General features: G+C 53.7%; 1 protein-coding gene across 13 annotated transcripts in view; it reads right to left on the reverse strand.

Annotated features, from left to right (window-relative positions):
- The window catches only part of UNC13A (unc-13 homolog A), a 62,329-nt gene extending 50,298 nt beyond the window's left edge, over positions 1-12,031 (reverse strand). For 6 of the 13 annotated variants that reach the window (XM_023247153.2, XM_045048108.1, XM_045048071.1 and 3 more), the window contains exons 1-3: positions 11,795-11,974; positions 2,594-2,623; positions 1,628-1,727 (exon numbers count right to left, since the gene is read on the reverse strand). In XM_023247153.2, the coding sequence (XP_023102921.2) occupies positions 1,628-1,727; positions 2,594-2,623; positions 11,795-11,816 (152 nt within the window). In that variant the 5' untranslated portion in view covers positions 11,817-11,974. Of the gene's footprint in view, positions 1-1,627; positions 1,728-2,593; positions 2,624-11,794 lie in introns of all 13 variants that reach the window. The other 7 variants (XM_045048105.1, XM_023247152.2, XM_023247161.2 and 4 more) reach the window with 3 other exon arrangements.
- Positions 12,032-18,615: the final 6,584 nt, after the last annotated feature.

An 18,615-nucleotide genomic window follows, 5' to 3' on the forward strand; every position in this document is an offset into this window, starting at 1 on the left:
TGAGCCCCCAACTCCCTTGGCCCTTCCTGGAGCCCTCAGGCCCAGAGAGTACTGGCTAAGGGAGGAAGAGGCTCAAACACTCTCTGTGGCTCCCTATTACCCCAGGATAAGGGCATTCAGGATGCCTCCCTCCTTCGCAATGTCACCTCCATCCAATCATATGGGGACAACCCTGAGAATGTGAATGATACCACCTCTAAGCACTTTTCTCGCAGGACCCACCCTGGAAATAGGCAGATTGGGAGGAAAACCTTGGGGAATGTCCCCCTTCACTGAATTTACCAATCTACCGGAGATTTGTCTCAAGGACTGTTCTCCTTGAGTGTATCTGTGACCTGGTCGTTCAGTGACTGGTTTCCAGGGGGTTGGGGACCACACTGTCTCTCCCCTTCCACATCTTCCCTGGAACCTGCAACTCCCACTCTTTCCTCAAATTCCTCTGCTCCGGGGTCCCAACTCTGGGTTCTCTCATGGCCTCCACCACTGCTCGTCCCCAGTCGGGCTCTGCTTGGGGGGTTGAGGGCTGCCTGGGTCCAAATCCCAGCTCTGCCAGGTATGAGCTGTGTGACACTGAACAGGTGGCTTTGCCTCTCCAGCCTCTGCCTCATCCTCCCTCCCAGGCTTGTGTGTGTGTGTGTGTGTGTGTGTGTGTGTGTGTGTGTGGCGGGGGGGGGGGGGTTGATTTAATCAAAGCCTTAGAAGGGGGCCTGGTATTTTGTCGGTCATCATCAGAGAAGATGGGGTGTCATACGGGGCGCCTGGGTGGCTCAGTCGGTTGAGCGTCCGACTTTGGCTCAGGCCATGATCTCACGGTTTGTGGGTTCAAGCCCCGCGTCAGGCTCTGTGCTAACAGCTCAGAGCCTGGAGCCTGCTTCGGATTCAGTGTCTTCCTCTCTCTCTGCCCCTCCCCCACTCAGGCTCTGTCTCTCTCTCTCTCTCTCTCTCTGTCTCTCTCTCTCAAGAATAAATAAACATTAAAAAAAATTTTAAAAAAGGAAAAGAAATCACACAAATGACTAAAATAACACTTGGTGGCTAGACCTGAAACTGCCCTCCAATTGAAGCTTGGGGCTGTGGTCAGGGAGGGCTTCCCTGAGGAGGTGACACCGGTGAGACCCAAAGGACAAGATGGAGCCTGCCAGGTCCGGTGGGAGCGGTGGGGGAGAGGAGAGAAGAGCAAGTGCAAAGGCCCTGGGGCAGGAACAAGCTGAGCCAGAAGAGTTGGTGGCAGATGCTGGCAGGAGATCACAGGGGCCGGGCCTGGAAAGGGGGTGCTAGGGAGAAGAGTGTGGGTTTTGTTCTGAGGTTCACAAACCATGAGCCATGGGCAAGTTTAGAGAGTGACAGGATGTGATTTGCAGTTTTAAAAATATCCCCCTGGCTGACTGGAGGAGAACAGATTGCCGGGAGGCAGGAGGCGGGCAGCAGCAGGAGGCCAGGGGCGGAGGCTGGCGGGCAGCGGGGACTTGGCTGGTGGCCACGGAGATCAAGAGGCAAAGCCGATGGCTGGCCGCGGGGCCGCGGGAGGAGGGAGCGGAGTCCCAGACAACACCCAGGTGTCCGGCTCGCTCTGTGGGGCCAGCAAGCGAGGCGACAGGCCCTGCTAACTCAGTCACTGCAGACTCACAACATGAAATCCTGTTCCCAGCTGGGCTGGCTGCCCCGCACCGCGATGGTCGTGCTCTTGACATTTTGCACCTTCAGGGTCACATACGTGTTGAATTTCTCTGCAGTGGTGAGAGCAGGGGTCAGCACAGGGGCCCAGGGAGTCCCCATGCCCCTTCCCAAGCTCTAGATGACCCTCTTAGAACCCCCCGGGGTCTCCGTGTGCTTGGGGGCCACGGTCCAATAACCAGGTCCAATAGACGGAGCTGCTTCTGTGCCTACAGCCCAGGCTGACCCCCAGAGCCCCTCCCCCGCCCCAGTCCCTCAGAGCATAAGGGAAGGGCCTTGTGGGAATTGGGGGTGCCTACTCTAGCTGCTTAGAAATGACTACGTTCAATAGCTTTGGTTTTTCAGATGGGAGGACTGAGGCCCTGGAGAGGGGAACCAAAATGACACTAAGGGGCGCCTGGGTGGCTCAGTCACTTGAGCGACCAACTTCGGCTCAGGTCATGATCGCACAATTTGTGGGTTCGAGCCCCACGTCAGGCTCTGTGCTGACAGCTCGGAGCCCGGAGCCTGCTTCGGATTCTGTGTCTCCCTCTCCCTCTGCCCCTCCCCCACTCATGCTCTGTGTCTCTCGGTCTCAGAAATAAGTAAACATTACAAAATATTTTGTTTAAATGACAATAAGAAGTTCCCTTCGCCTCTCCGAGCCTCACTTTTCCCACCTGTAGCCTGATCTAGGAGTCCCAGCCTGTCTCTTAGGATCCTGGGAAGGGCTGTTGGCTCAGGGTGAGCCCCACCTCCACTGGATTCTCCAGGGGATGGCTGGGGAGACTCTGGGATCACAAGCCAGGTCTGACACTCTGTGATGCTCAGCAGACAGGCAGCCCAAGTCCCCTGTCACTGGCTCCGACCCCCTCCCCTATGTCTCCAAGACACAGACAGACAGACGACACAGGACAGGGCAGGAATAGAGGCCACTTACCTTGGGCACCATCAAACTTGGCTTTTTTGACTGTGGAGAGAGACAGAGATAGGGAAAAGAGATGGGGAGAGAGGTGGGGAGAAGGGAGAGACAAAGACACCGAGATGGAAATAGAACAAGACAGGCAGAGAGCGACAGGGACGCAGAAACAGAGAGACAAAGAAAGGCAGAGACAGAGAGCAAAAGGGACCGATGGAGAGATCAAACAGAAAACAAAAACGAGAGAGAGAGAGAGATGAAATCAGAGACAGAGACAAGAAGAGGAGAAACAGGAAGGAGAGGAGGGAGGCAGGGATGAGAGGGAGAGAGAGAAGCCATCAGACAGATGAGCACAGACAGACCTCAGGGTTGAAGGAAATTTGGACCCTGGGAGCAGTTTCTGCCCCCCTTTCCCTCCCCATCAAACTGCCCCCTAGAGCTCCCCCACCTCTGGCTGTGCCTTTCCCCACAATTGAACGGGATTCAAAAGAAGGAGCTGGGCAGGGCACAGGAGAGGCCTCCCACAGGAAGCCCTCCAGGATTGCATCAGTGAGAGACCAGTTAGGGAGGAAGAGAGGTGGGGAGAGAGGAGAAAGGTGATCTCCAGCGACCCCCATCCCCCTGTCAGGCCACTGAGGCTTCTCCCCCAATTATCCAGCTCAGTCTGTCCTACCAAATGCCCCGCCCCGGGGGTTGAGGTCTCATGTTCAAACGGGACTGGGCGATGTCGCACAGAACCGCCCAGAGACCTGGCTCCTTAGCGCACAGAGAGACATCCGAACCCCCGCTGGGAGGTTGTCACGGCTTGTCCAGCCCAACCCGCCGATGAAACGTGAAACCCAAATATGTGTCGGGTCCCAGGTGGTCCAGTCTCTCCGGGTTTCACGTAACCCCACAGTCCCAAGGGAGTCAAAGCAGTGCCACTCTTCCCTGGCTCTTATCGCGGGATACGGGACTTACATTCAACATCTCTCACACCCTGCAGCTGCCCCCGACATCCTTCCCCGCCACCCACTCTGTATCTCCACCCCAACCCTGCTTCCCCGCTGAGCCCTTCCTCCTGTTTTCCACCATCCTTTCCCCTTGTTCCTTTTCGATGTGCGTTGTGGTTCCCACGGGCAACACATGCACATTTTGCAAAATCCAAGGCGCCCCAGAGATTGGTAGGCGACGAGAACAAGGCTCTTCCCACCCCAGGCCCCACAGTCCCCGCCTTGCGCAGTCCACACTGCCGGTTCCTTCCAGGGCTAGAGGCACACAGTCTGTGATCCAGCAGCCGTGTGCACGTGTGCGTTATTTTACTTCCTACGCCAATGGCAGCGTTCGACACCCTCTGTAGAAATTTGCTGTCTCTCGGGACGGGCTGAAGAGTGTGTGCAAGCGAGTCGGAGGATAAATTCCTAGAAACAAAGTTGCGCGGCTTGCTACTCTTTCTTTTATTCTGAGAGCCAAGCTCAGCCCTTTTGTGGGCAAATGCCGTGGCCTCCCATCTTGGGGTCATATCTCTGTCCACATCGCTTGAATTTCTGTCTTGCAAAAGCGCCCAAAAGATACCAATGAAGGGAGAATTCCCATCAAGGGTGGGGGTGGGGGGGGTGTGGAGTGGTTTTAAACACTTGTCAGTAAATACTGTTTGTTCCTGTCACAGACAGACGGTGCAGGCGGGTGGGGGGGGTGGGGGCCGTGGGGGGTGGGGGGGATTGACGTCCAGAAGCACAGCAAACCCCCCCCCCCGGAGTCGCAGAGCAAGAGGGAGAATGATTACCTATACTACTGCCCAACCCCCACCAAACTTGAAATGCAGACGGGCTGTGCATCGTACTCAACACCCCTGGGTTTGGGTTTGGCAGGTTGAAGTGCGGAAGGAGCCCTCGGCTGGACCTTGGGAGAGGCGAGCACTGGTTCAGCACGGAGTCAGGTGGAGTCAGGTTCAGCCTATGGTGCTGTGTGAACCCGGGCAGGTGAACCCCCTTCTCTGGGCTTACTCCATCTCTCTCTTTCTGGTTTTCTAGATCTGGCTTTCTCTCTGCCTCTCTGTCTCCTGCTGTATTTTATCCCTGCCTCTCTGTCTCTCTTGGCCCCACACCCCAAATCAGTCACCGTGTCCTGTCTTCCTCACCTTCCCATTCAAGACACGTAACGGCATGGGCAAAGGCCCCTCTCTTGAGTACATGCTCAGCTCCTGTCCCACTGCCCCCTTCTTGTACCCTCAGCCCCACTCAGCCCACAGGGAGCTCAATCACCCAGCTCCTCACCCCTGGGGCTGAGTGAAGCTCAGGGACCCTTAGGAGGGTGCCCTCTTTGAGGTCTCTGAGCTCTGCCCTGGTCTGTAAAAAGGGACCCAGAGCAGGAGCCGCAGGTGTCCTTCCTAGGGGACCCCCTGCTTGCACTCCTGTTGATTGGGAAGGGTGGAGCAGTGACGGTGCAGAGGCAGGGGCCAGGCAGGGAGGAAGGACGGAGAGGGACACAGACAGAGGCCGAGAAAGGGGCACGCACGGAGGGATCAGTCTGGCGGAAGGAAGAAAAGGAGAGGAGGAAGGGGGGTAGATAACAAGTCATGAGAGTCAGAGACAGAGACGCAGAAAGAGGGAGACGCACAAATGTCCACTAGGGAGGGCCAGAGAAAAGGAGAGGCAGAGTGGGGAGAGAAGGGTTGGAGGGGGATCTGAGGGGCTGATTGGTGTCTAGCCTGGCCTGGCCCGCCAGGGGTCCCGCTCTGGGTCCCCTCACCAGGGACAGAGCTCAGAGAGGAGGCCAGTCATCCAAAGTCTGTCCTTCATCGTCTCCTCCTGGGCGGGGATGGGGTGACTCTCCCTGTCTCCATTTTCCTGGTTCTGTTTCTCTTCCTCCCCTTCTCCCCCATCTGACTGTCTCTGTCTCTCTTGTCCCCTCTCCCTCAGACTACCCACTTTCTTCCTCCTTAAGCCTCAGGAGGACCAGAGCTTCACCCTTGGGCCAGAGGGTGATGAGCTCAGTTGGGGCCCACCAGCAGTGGACTGATTGCTAGAAGGCTCTAGCCCCGAAAGCTGTGGCCAGGCTCTGGCTTCCAGGACCCTTGAGTGGGTCCAGGATGAGGACATCACTGTATATTCCTTACTGAGAACTCAGAGGCAGGAGGGGGAGATTCGGGGGCGGGGCTCAGAAAGAAACGTGGTGTGGGGGGGAATCAAGGAAGGGGCTCAGAGTGGGGAGAAGGACTCAGGGGGGCATGGGGTATAGGGTGAGGGGTGCAGGGGAGAGGACTAGGAAAGGAAGCTCTAGAGCTGGAGGAAGGTCTTGGTGGGGAAGGGGGACTCAGGAAGGCAGAGAAGCGATGTCATCAGGGGAGGGGCTCAGAGGAGGAGAGGCCTCAAAGGGAGGGAGGGGTCTCAGGGCAGGAACCAAGTCTAGGTCCTTCTGTCTTTCCCCCTCAGTAAACGGTCCCAGTCACTGTCGCCTTCACCACCGTAGTCATCACGTCTCTGCCCGGCCACTCCCTCCCAATCCCCCTCGCTGCAGTATCGGGGTCAGCGGGGCGGAAGCGCCACCCCTCCCCGCGAGCTCCTGGTCACACGCACAAGGCTATTTATAAAGTGAGCACAGAGGGCGTGGGCGACGCGACAGCTGGGAGTGACGGCTGGGGGAGGTGCACACTGCTGGCCCCTCTGACAGGAGGCTGGGGAGACACCGTGTCACGACGGTCAGCAGCCTGCGCGGCCCTTGGGGACCCCATCAGCCCTGACTGATTAATGTGGTTACACAGGCAGATGCTGGCCAGGGCAGAACCCGGGAAGGTAGGCACAGGGGCTCAGGCTTCAGGACTTCCATAGGCGCCGCCAGGCTCTGCATCTAGGAAATGGAGCGAAGTAGGGCCTTCTCCCCTCCCTCCTCCCCTCTTTCTCCCTCCTCCTCCTGCTCCCCTTCCTTTTTAGTCATTATTAGAATCGGCATTATTGTACTGCCATTGCTACTGTTTTTATTATTACTCCCACCAGCATCATTACTATTTGTGTTATTTGCTTGGATCCTAAGTGTGCCCCTGGTCTGGACAACCCTGGAATTGAGGGGCACCTCCTCCTTGACTTGCCAGGCCTGGGGTGGGGGCGGGGGAAGCGTTGGACCCCAACCATCAAGGGAAGCATCAGGAAGCTCCCTTCAGAACACGCTCACTGGGTGTTGGCAAACACTACAAGATGGAGTAGGAGGGAAGGGAGGCATAAAGGATTCAGAAATTGATCTTGAGATATTTGGCGGTTTTATGCGTGATGCCAACGGCCTATATGAGTTTTGTGATAAGGACACTGGCCCCACCGGCTTTCATCTGGGAGAGAGGACGCCTACCTTCCATTAACGGAAATAAGCCAGAGCCCAGGTGGGGATTTCAGTGTAAAAAAACAAACACACCAAGAACCTCGACAGAGATTTCTGTGTTTTTCACCCACTGCCACTTAGAACTAGGCCTGACATATAGTAGGTGCTCATTAAATAGTGTTCAATGAAATAATGACATAATTTCCTCCTCCAGCAGCCCTGTGGTGAGATCTGCCCCCTGGGCGCCGTCCGCGGTGTGGCACGCTCCGTCCCTGCTCTGTCCAGGGTGCTGAACCCCTTTCCCTGGTTTACCTCCAAAGAACTTGGCACGCCTTTTTACCTCTTGTGTACTACTGAGCCCTCCTCAGGCCTGAGAACGCAGTGAGCTCTCAGGAAACGTCCTACACCCACGGACCTCCTTCCCGAAGGCTTTTAGTCCCCATTAATAAAAACACTATCATTGATTTTTCCTGTCATTGGCTCACACTTACGGAACTTTTCCACAGGCCAGGCAGCATGCCAAGGGCTCTGTGTGCCCATCTCACTGGAGAGTTCTAGCAAACCTAGGCAGTGGGTGCGATTAGTGTGCCCACTCTACAGATGGGCACGCTGAGGAATGAAGAGGATACAGGACTTGCCAGGAAGCGGTGGATTTAAGGGTTCAAACCTAGGCCTGTTGGACTAGGGATGTCCCGGTTGGCGCTCACAGAGTAAGCCCATTGTATGTGGGAGGAAAGTGAGGCACGGGTTAGGAGAGGGGCTAAGACTGCAGCCCTGAAGATGAATCAGAGCCAACCCTGGAGGGCATCCTATGATTATAGTGAGAGCAAAGACCCAGAGACAACCTCCCCTGGCTAGGTGGTCATCAGAAATAGGGCAGCCAGGGGAAGAGGGGTTTGTGAGAGCTTCCTGAGAGAGAAGCAGGGGGAGAGGCCACAATGAATGGGGGAGATAATGACATGTCTCTTTATTGAGTGAGTGAAGGAAGACGGTGATCCCAGGACAGACTCTCACCCCATGAAAGGGAGGGTTAGTCTTCCAAGAAGAGATTCAACCTTCACCCTGAATTCCCAGTAGGCTGTGGAGTCAGACAGCTACATCTCTAACTCTGTGGCACTAAGCAAGTTGTCGAACCTCCCTGAGCCTCAGTTTTCCTTATCTGTAAAATGGATGTCTGTAAGGATTAAAGAGGGCAATGGGCATAAAAGTCCTCAGCACTGTACTTACAGAATGCCGGAGAAACTGGGCTTATTGTTGATAGTATTAGTTTTGAGGCAAACTCACCCATGTACACATTTGCTAATTGTATGCAATATGCATTCACCAAATATTTCTGGAGACTTTAAAACCATTGAGTGGCCTGGCCAAATGCTGTAAGGCACATAAGAAGGTCTAGAACTGAATCCCCACCACCATGATTTTGCACGTGCTATTCCTTCCACCTAGAGCACCATGTCCCTTCTGCTTAGCTCCCCCTCATCTTCTGAGACCCAGGCGAATGTTGAGGGTCAAGGGGCGGGGGGAGGTAAAAGCATGCTTCCTAAAGGGAGAGAGCTCTGGATCCTACCTTCCCTGCCTCCCTCAGCCCTTCCCTTTCCCTCCCACTCTGACCGCACCAGCCTGAGGCCAGGAATAGTGCTGGGTCTCCAGGAACGGTGCCTACCATATAGTAGGTGTTCAACAAATGCTTGCTGAATAAATATATGAATGAATTCGTGAAGGAGCAAGGTTCCTTTGCAGACTCAGGACTCTGCCAAACCCTACCAAGTGGATGGGGTTGGGGCGGCAGTGGGACTCCATATAGATAGATAAAGAAATGAGGGGGGGCAAAGGCAAGACCTGAACAAGATGGTCTCCTGTATGTTGGTGTCAGATAAGTATGCAAGAGTTTACATTTGTGTGTGTTTGCATGTGCATTTGCTCATGTTACCAGGGAAGGCAGGCGTACGTACATGGGTGTACGTGTATGCGTGGAGGGACACGTGCTTATGTGTACCACCTGAATGCAGGTGATGATGTGCACATGCGTGTCAGGAAGTGCAGTGTGACTGTATGGGCGAAATGCTGGTACGTGTGAGTTTAGGTATCTGCGGGCTTGCAGGTGATGTGTTAATTAGAAACCTATGTTGTGGCGTGTGTGTGTGTGTGTGTGTGTGTTACACTGCTATATGGAACGTGCATTTGCTTACTTGTGTGTCCACATATAAGTGTGTATTTTGTGAATCATCATTCGTCTGTTCAAAGGGGCTGCTTTGAATGTCCAGACAAGCGTCATCATGCATGTGGCTTTGGTATGTGTACATGTGTGTGTTTCTTGGGATTGGGACCCTAACAGGTATACGTAGGTACAGGCCTGTGTGTCAGGGCATGGGTTGACCTCTATGTGACATGGATATTGTGAACACGCATCACACATGTTTGGATACATCCGTGTGTGCATACATGCGCGTGGACACACATGCCTGTATTTTGGGGACCATGTGTACATGGCAGAGTGGCTGTGTCCCATATACATATGTGTGTTCACACACACACACATGAATGTGCACACGTGTCCACGAGTGAGTGTGCATTCATAGGTGGTCTTCGTGGAATCTTGGTGGGTCCTGGGCATTTCTGTCCACACAGGCTGAGTCTGTGTATGAACGTTCCAGTGCGTGTGTGTATAGATATGGGCAAACATGAGTGGGCTCCCGGTTGGGGGTACAGCTATTTCCTCAACTCCAAGGATAAGTTCAAACCCATGGAAAGCCCTCCCAGCCCAGCTCCACTGCTGCCTTGCCCCCTCTCCCTTTTCATTGACCCCCCTCAGCCCCAGTGGGCATCACTCCCACCCCTCCCAGCATTTCACCCCTCTCCACTTCTCCTGGTCTCCCCCTCTGCGTTATTCCATTCCCCATACATCTCAGGGTTTTACTCCCCACCCCACCCTGAGCCTTGCCCCTCCCAGCAACACCCCTCCACTCTACTGGTGATTCCCTTCCTGTAAGTTCCACAGAATCATCCAACACAATTCTTCCCCCAGGCCTCCGTTTCTGGAAGCCTCACCCCTCTTCACACCACCCCCACAGTCCAGCCTCCAGTTTGCGTCAGAGTCAAGGGTGAGATTCCCCCCCCACACACACACACACACAACTAGGCAAACCTTCCAGAGGAACCCAACTTGGAGGATGTGAGGCAGGGAGCAGAGAGAATCAGGAATAACACACCAAGTGGCCCCCTCCTCCAGTGCCAGCCCCCCCTGGCCCCACTGCTGGGCAACTTAGAGGAGGGGGAGAGGCCAATAGGGGTTTGGACATTCACCTCCGCCTTTCCTTTAGTCAGAGTCAGGGGGTCTCCTCCACTTCCCCACTCCCCTAACTCCATAGGCCAGGGGGTAGTTGGCTTTCAATCTTATGGACCCTTGGGCCACCATCAGCCACGGCAGGGAAAGAGCTCAGGGAAAGGAGGTCCTTGTCCCTTTAAGAACACCCGCGTCCACGCCTGCCCAGCCCCGCGCGACAGCACTCTGGAAGCCGCCGCGGCAGGGAGCGGGCGGGCGGGGCAGGGTTTGTGAATGGAGCGACGGAGGGGGAGGGGAAGAAGGGGGAGGGGCGACGGGGGCGGTTCCCGGCTCTGGGCCTGTTCACTGGGGTCCAGGTGGAGACCGGGGTTCAGCGCTCTCTCTCTCTCTCTCTCTCTCTCTCTCACACACACACACACACACACACACCACACTCCCCACTGTCTAAGATCTCCCAAAGCCTAACATCTCAGGCCTCACCAGCACACTTCTTCCGAGACCTCAGCCTTCTTGGAGGGAGTAGGTGTGAGTGAGAGAGATGGACCCCAGTCCTTGAAACCCAAGGTTGAGACCTCTATAAGCCTTGAGCCCCTGTTCACCACCAACCCCACCATCCAAGGTCTCCCAGAGCTTGAGTTCTCAGCAGGAACGCCTGGGATGCCTGAGTCCTGGTGGGCTCTCTTCACCCCTACCCCAACCTCAGAAGTGGGGGACAGTGATCATGCCCCTCCTGTGTCTCTTTCCTTCCCTCCCCACCCCAACGCAGAGCGTGGGCCTGGGCGTGGGCCTCCGTGCAGATGGCGTTCGAGCCCCAAAATAGCTCCACCCCACTTCTCCCTCCCTCCATTCGGCGCAAAGTGGGTGAGGTGAGGATGTCGGGAGGGGTGCAGGCCGGCACTGCACCCTCAAGGGGTCAGCTTCCAACGGGGGAAGCCGGTTAGGCGTTCTGGAGTGCTGGAGGGGGCAGGGAGTGGGGAGACCCTCGGGCGATTCCCCCACCCCCCACTGGAGAGTCCAAAGAGTTAGCGGGGAAATGTGTCCCCAGACACCAATCACAAGCCTCTCAGGACCTACGGAAGGGTCTCCCTAGCCCCGACCCCGGCCTCTTCACACCCAAAGCTGAGGGATTCCTAGAGGTCGCCTGGGCGAGCCCCCTTACCCAAATCTTGCATGCTCAAGGCTTGGAGACCCCTCCCCTCTGCACTCCTTTTCGAATTCCGAGCCCAGCCCACGTCCCTGAGAACCCACAGCCCAGCCCACCGGCGCAAGACTCCCTCCAAGTACCCTACAGGATTCATTCGAACTACCCAGCCCAGCCCCTTCCACACTTAGTAACCTGGTCTACATAGACTCCCCATCTAGACTGTCTCCAGATAGAGCCCCGGATCCCGGCTGGCGTCCACGCGGGCCTCCGCATTCAGCCATGTCCGTACGACCCCCAGCAGCGGCCACTAGGACCCTCTGAGAACGCAGCTACCTCTACCTGGAGCACCCTCTCCGGCTCCCTGACGCGTCTACAAGGGCCACCCTCTCAAAAGTCCGGTCTCGTGTACTCGGGTCACCCCCTCAGGAGTCCAGCCGCATCCACACGGACCCCGAGCCCGGTCCGGGTCCACACCGGTCCCCAGCCTCGCAGCCTCGCCTCCTACCTCCAACGCAAAGCAGAGACATGTCTCCGGGGTCGCCGGCGGGCCGGCTCTGTCGGGTGGAGCTTAGCGGCCACTGGGCTGGGGCATGGCCGGGGCTGCAGCCCGCGCTCAGCTCACGCCGGGGCCCGGCCTCCGCCGCCGGCCATCTTGGTTCAGCACCGGGGGTGCGGACAGCTCCTGACGTGGTGCTGATGTGGAGCTGGCGGGCGGAGCCCAGGGACGCCTGATGGGGCGGGGGCGCTGCAGGCTTGGGGGAGCTTTAAAGGGCCGGAGCCGGGTGGGGGCTCCCCGTCCCCAGGGCTTCCAGACCAGAGGGACACAGGGCAGCCCCATTCAGGTTCCCTACAGGCTCTGCGTGTTTTCGTCTCTGCTGGAGTCGCTTTGTGGGCTCTCTGTCTCTTGAGTCCTTTGCTGTCTCTGCTTTCCCTGAGTATCTCTGTTCCTCTGTCTCATTGCTGGCTTCTCTATTTCTTTCTCTCCCTGTGTCTCTCTGTTCCTCTTTTTGTCTCCCCATCTCTCGGTCACGTGTCTCCCTCTGAGCATTTTTTCTGTTCAGTCTCTCTGCCTCTCCCTGTCTAGATCTCCCTCTGAGTCTCTGTTTCACTATTTAAGTCATTCAGGCTGTGGATCTTTGCATACACTCAGACTGGATCCTGTCCTTCACTCCCTGGTGTAACTGGCAAACTCCTATTCATCCATCAACGCCCAGATTGAACATCCCCTCTTCCAGGAAGCCTTCACTGACTCCGCCACACTGGCCCTTTACTTACCTTCTGGACTCCCCCAGCTCCCAACTCTTCCCCTGGCTCAGCCCTGACCCCAACACATCTCTGCTCCCCGCCCTCCCCACTGATCTAGCTGGGCAGTTCCATATGGGTTCAACACAATGCTGCCAGTTTTCATCCACGTTTCTGCAAGTGTGACTGTAATATGTGCAGCTTTCACTATTCTACAGTATTCTCTTGATTTACGATACCCCTGGTTATCTATTTTCCATCTGATAGATCTTAAGATTGTTCCCACTTTGAGTTTATTTTTTTTTAAACTTTTATAATCATTCTCAGAAATGTAGGCTGGTGCATGAGTAAGACCGCTGGATCATAGGACGCCCACACGCTCTGCTTCACGAGATAACATCAACTTGTTTTTTCTGACGTAGCTCCAACTATTTCCATCACACCAGCACCATATAAGCATTCAGTTGCCCCACACCCTTGTCAACACTTGGAATACTCTCAGTTTTTGGATCATGCCAAAATGGAGGGGGAGAAGTAGTGCCTCATTTTGGTGTTTTTTTTTTTTATTTTTTTCAACGTTTTTTATTTATTTTTGGGACAGAGAGAGACAGAGCATGAACGGGGGAGGGGCAGAGAGAGAGGGAGACACAGAATCCGAAGCAGGCTCCAGGCTCCGAGCCATCAGCCCAGAGCCCGACGCGGGGCTCGAACTCACGGACCGCGAGATCGTGACCCGGCTGAAGTCGGACGCTTAACCGACTGCGCCACCCAGGCGCCCCTAGTTTTGATTTGCTTTCTGATTGCTCATGAGGGGGACCTTTTCCTGTGAGTATTGGTTTCTTCTTAGGGTGAAATTCTTGCTCAAGTCTTTCATCCGTTTTTAAAAATGTGACTTTCATTTCCTACTCTTGTGTAGGTCTTTATCCATATTAGACACAACCCCTTTGTTGGTTTAATGCGTGCTGTAAAACTTTCTTAAAGATCTCCAGTTTTGTGGCTGGTTGCCATTCTATTTATGGTATCCTTTTCTGAACAGAGGCTCTTAATTTTTTAAATAAACTTTTTATTTTGGAAAAAAATTTAGACATACAGAAAAGTTGCAGAGGCACTGAGCTGTAAAAAGATACAGACTGTTTGTATATACTCTTTACCTAGTTTGCCCTGATGTTAACGTCTAGCATGTGGTTACAGGGTTATACGTGTCAAAAGTAAAACATTTGCATTGGTGCTTATTATTAACTAAATCCCAAACTTTATATTTCACCAGTTTTTCCAGCTAATGTTCTCTTCCTAGGCAATGATCCAATCCAGGATCCTACACCGCATGTAATGACCTTATCTCCTTGGTCTCCACCTAGCTGTGATTTCTTGGTCTTTCTTATTAGTCATGACTTCGACACGTGTAAAGAGTACTTGTCAGGCATTTTGCAGAAAGTCACTTGATTTGTGTTTTTCTGATGCTTTCTCATTATGAGACTGGGGTTATGGGCTTGAGGGGAAGATCACAGAGACGGGGGTCCTTCGTTGTCACCAGAGGTCCCTGATGCCCACATGACATCACAGGGACTGTTAACTTTGACCATCAGGGTTAGATGCTGTCTGCCACGCGCATCCACTGTCAACTTACAATTTTTCTCCTTCCCTGTTCTGCTCTTTGTAAGCAAATCACTAAGCTCAGCCCACCCTGAAGGGGAGGGAATTATATGCCAGCTTCTGGAGCAGGAGTATCTAGGGAGATCTTAATTTTAAATTCCTTTTTTACTGCTGTTACACATAACAAAATGTACCATTTTAACCATTTTAAAGCGTACAATTCAGGGGCCTTTTTTTTACATTCACAAGGTTGTGCAACCACCACCTCTATCTAGTAATAACATATTTCTGTTACCCTAAAAAGAAACCCCATCCCCGTTGGCAGTCGCTCCTCACCCCCCTCTCCCAGCCCCTTGAAGCCACCAATCTGCTCTCTGTGTCTATGGATTTAATTTAAGATTCTTCAGCCTTAATCTTTTTCTTTGCAGTAAAGAAAATGCAAGACACTGTTATTTCCTCCTTACCAGATCTTTATCTCTCATTTATTTTTCCTGCCTTATGGTGCAGACCGGTGCAATCTCAAGACATCATGGTAACTGACATCCTTGCCTTGTCTGCCCATCTGAAAGAGAACATTTCCATGTTCACCACCAAATAGGATATCTGCTGGAAGTTTTTAATAGAAAATCAAGTTAAAGAGGTCGACTTCTATTTCCAGTGTGCTAAGACTTTTTTTTTTTTTTTTTTTTTTTTTGCTTTTACCACACACAGGTGGTGAATTTTAGCAATTAGATTTCCCAGTCTTTACTGGGTGTATCTTAACTTTTTGCCTTTAATCCGTTCATGTGCAGTACCTTCTCTCTATATGGTTGATATGCATTGGTCTCTCCTGTTGTCTGTCTCTTTCATCCACACATCGCCTCCTTCTATCTGCCAAAGCCTCTGATAAACTCATCATTCAGATCCAATGAATTTTAAGCCCCACCGTTCCGTTTTGCTGCCGCCAACAGCGCTGCTAAGTCCAAAGCTGTTTGAGCTATCTCATCCCTCCATTTAGTCATACCATGCTGGGGCACCTGGGTAGCTCGGTCCGTTGAACGTCCGACTCTTGATTTCAGTTCGGGTCATGATCCCAGGATCATGGGATCAAGCCCCGCCTCGGACTCCACACTGAGCACGGAGCCTGTTTGAGATTCTCTCTCGCTCCTTCTGCCCCTCTTCCCGGCTCGTGTTCTCTCTCTTAAAAGAAAAAAAAAATTATGCCAGGCTGCCTCCATGTTTCTCTTGCTCTCTCTTCTCTGCAGCTCCCTCTTTCCCTGGCTCCTCTTACTAGGCATCTGCATTCAAGTCTTCGGCAAACTCATACTCACTCTCTGTCCTTCTATCCCTCTTCTCTTGGCTTCCGGTGTTTAACTCTCTTTACCATGCTATGAAGCCCACAGAGAAAAGTGATTCAAAGACAAATAACGGGAGATAGTACACAGACTGGTGAGAAGTACAATTCCTCTCCCTCATGCACACACACAGGAGAAGACCCACCTATCACCCAACATGCGTGTGTGTGTGTGTGTGTGTGTGCGTGCGCGCGCGCACACACACACACACACACACACCTCCCAGGCAACGAGCTCCTGTCAATCCCCAGGGGCCCAAACTTGCTCATACCCTACGCCAAAAGCTTCTCCTGTAGCCCCAATCCAGGGGCAACCATGCTTGGTCTTCAAATAAATTCCCAGTCTTTACTGGGTATATCTGATGTCTCTCGTACTGTACAAAGCTCCACAGAGGGGAAAGATATGAATGGGATGTCAATCAATTTGTTAAGCAAGTGTTTGTTGGCACCTCCTGGATGCTGGGGACTACTCTTGTCATCAGGTTCCACCGAGTGACATGGCTCCTAGCATGAAAGTTGGCAACAAACAAGCCTTCACAGCAGGCATCAAGGAAAATTATGAGGAAAACGGGGAGGGTCCCATGATGGACAGGAATGGTGCAGGATGGGAAAAGTGCCGTCTGGAGGAGTAACACATGAGCGGAGACCCAAAGGAAGAGAAGGATCCAGGCATGGGAAGAGATGGGGAAGGGACATTCAAGACAGCAGAGCAGGTGCAAAGGCCCTGAGGTAGGCCCATGTCTGGTGTACTGTAGGAATACCAAGGAAGCTGGTGTGGCTGGAACAGAGTGAGAGAGAAGGGAGATGGGCAGGGGTAAAGACCACGTGGAGTTTCCTGGCTACGGGGAGGAGTGTGAGTTTTACTTGAAGGGTAATGAGAGCCATGAGATGGCTTGGAGCAGAGAAAGGACATGATCTGATTTATGATTTAAGAATCCCTGAGGCACCTGGGTGGCTGAGTCAGTTGCGCATCTGACTCTTGATTTCGGCTCAGGTCATGATCCCACATTTCATGGGATCAAGCCCCACGTCAGGCTCTGTGCTGACAGTGCGGAGCCTGCTTGGGATTCTCTCTCTCCCTCCCTCTCTTGCTCTCTTTCTCAAGATAAATAAATAAAAACTTAAAAAAAAAAAAAAAAGAATCCCTCTGAGACTACCAGGGGAGCAGGGATGGTCGTGGCAAGAGTGTAGGTGACAGGAGGCCAGAGCAGCACCCAGGTGGCAGGTGACAGGGCCTATGGGAATGGAGGGATGGTTCAGGTTCATTCTGGAGTCTCAGTCTAAAGTACCAGCCAATGAACCGGACATGTGGAGGTAAGGGAAGAGAAGTGACAAGAACGGGTCCAGATTTGGGGTCTGGGAGACTGGGAGATGGTGGAGACATCTGCCATACTGATGAAGAAGTGGAAGAAACTTCGGGGTAAGAAACTGAGACCTATGTGTTGGGCTTGCTGAGTTGGAAATGCCTGCAAGGCACCCATATGGGAATACCCAGTGCAGGTGACTATTTGAGTCTGAAACTCGGGGCTGGTGATACAAATGGGATAGACATCAACATGAGATGGGTGTGGCCACTTGGGCCCAGAGGGGAGAGAGAGGGTAAAGGGCCCCCTGGCTCCCAGGACCAGAACTAAGACTTCAAACCCAGGGTCCACCTTCCATATGTTTGCCCATCCCCAGCTGTAGTCCCTGTGACCAGGGCAGCAAGCACTGGTAAGTGCAGGGAACATGGAACTCAGAGCCCCTGGGACTGCCATACAGTCTCATCTCCCCCCATCATTTCTTTTTTTTTTCTTTTTTTTTTTTCAACGTTTTTATTTATTTTTGGGACAGAGAGAGACAGAGCATGAACGGGGGAGGGGCAGAGACAGAGGGAGACACAGAATCGGAAACAGGCTCCAGGCTCTGAGCCATCAGCCCAGAGCCTGACGCGGGGCTCGAACTCACGGACCGCGAGATCGTGACCTGGCTGAAGTCGGACGCTTAACCGACTGCGCCACCCAAGCGCCCCTCCCCCCATCATTTCTATTGTCAACGGCCTTGGGTACTGGGGTAGGGCGGGAGTGGAGGAGTACTGAAGGAGATGAAGTGGATACAAGTAGGTGATCGTCCATTCAAGGTTCTCCTGAGTGGAGAGGGAAAGAGTATTCAGGCGGTTCCAGAAAGCCTACTGCGTGCTTGGCAATGTCCCGAAATGCCTGACAGATGCTATTTCCCTTAATCCTTTGCAGCCTAACGTGGGAGCAATAGTATGCTCATTTTATAGACAGGAAGATCGAGTTCCTGAGAGGTTGGAGGGATGGGAATTGAAGCTGCACCAACTGTCAGAATAGGCCATTTCCGTAACACAGATGCTCATGTAATCATTCAATGAACACGACATCCACGCACGCATAGTGCCCAATCCGGGGTCCTATATGGTGACTGCGAGGGGGTGCGGGGCAACAGGACCCAATCTCCAAGGTCAGAGGAGGGACAAAGGAAGGGAGAAGGGATTCTTGGGATGCTGCCAACAGCTTCCTGGAAGAGCAGAAACTGGAGAGTGAGGACATCTCACAAAGGACTGAGAATTAGAGGACGAGCATTCCTTGGCAGAGGGCATGGTGAGTCAAACGTTCGGAGGCTGTGCCACTTGCTGGACCTACTCTGGGCCTTCAGGCCGGGGTCACAAAGGGAAACCGATGCGGGCAGTCTTGGTTTATCACGTATAAAACGGGGGTTGAAAAGGTAACTGTGACCCAAAGAACTAACGAGAAGAGGGCAGCGCGGCCCTTTGCGAGTTCCCAGCCGCGACCTGCACGGCTCTGACAAGGGACTAACTCAAGGAAGCGAAGCACTGGATTGGCTTGCGGAGGGCGGACAATAAAAAGAGGACGATTGGATTGGTCAAGAGGATGAGGTGGCAAAAAGTGCGAAGAGAGGCGATAGGTCCAGGGGGAGTGGGGGTGTGGCTCCGGGCTCAGAGGCGGGGCTCAGCCTGAAGTCTCCCGAGTGACCAGCAGGTGGCAGTACTGGGCCAAAGAACGATCCCAAGGCCCGGCCCCGTCGCAGGCAGGAACCCTGTCCAGGAGAGCCAGACACTGCCCACTCGTTTAATCCCCTCAACCGAGTTTACCGACCGGGAAGCAGAACGAAAATGCAAGTCACGCGCCCAAGGT

This window comes from Felis catus, chromosome A2 (genome assembly GCF_018350175.1).
Source record: "Felis catus isolate Fca126 chromosome A2, F.catus_Fca126_mat1.0, whole genome shotgun sequence".
Lineage (NCBI taxonomy): Eukaryota > Metazoa > Chordata > Mammalia > Carnivora > Felidae > Felis > Felis catus.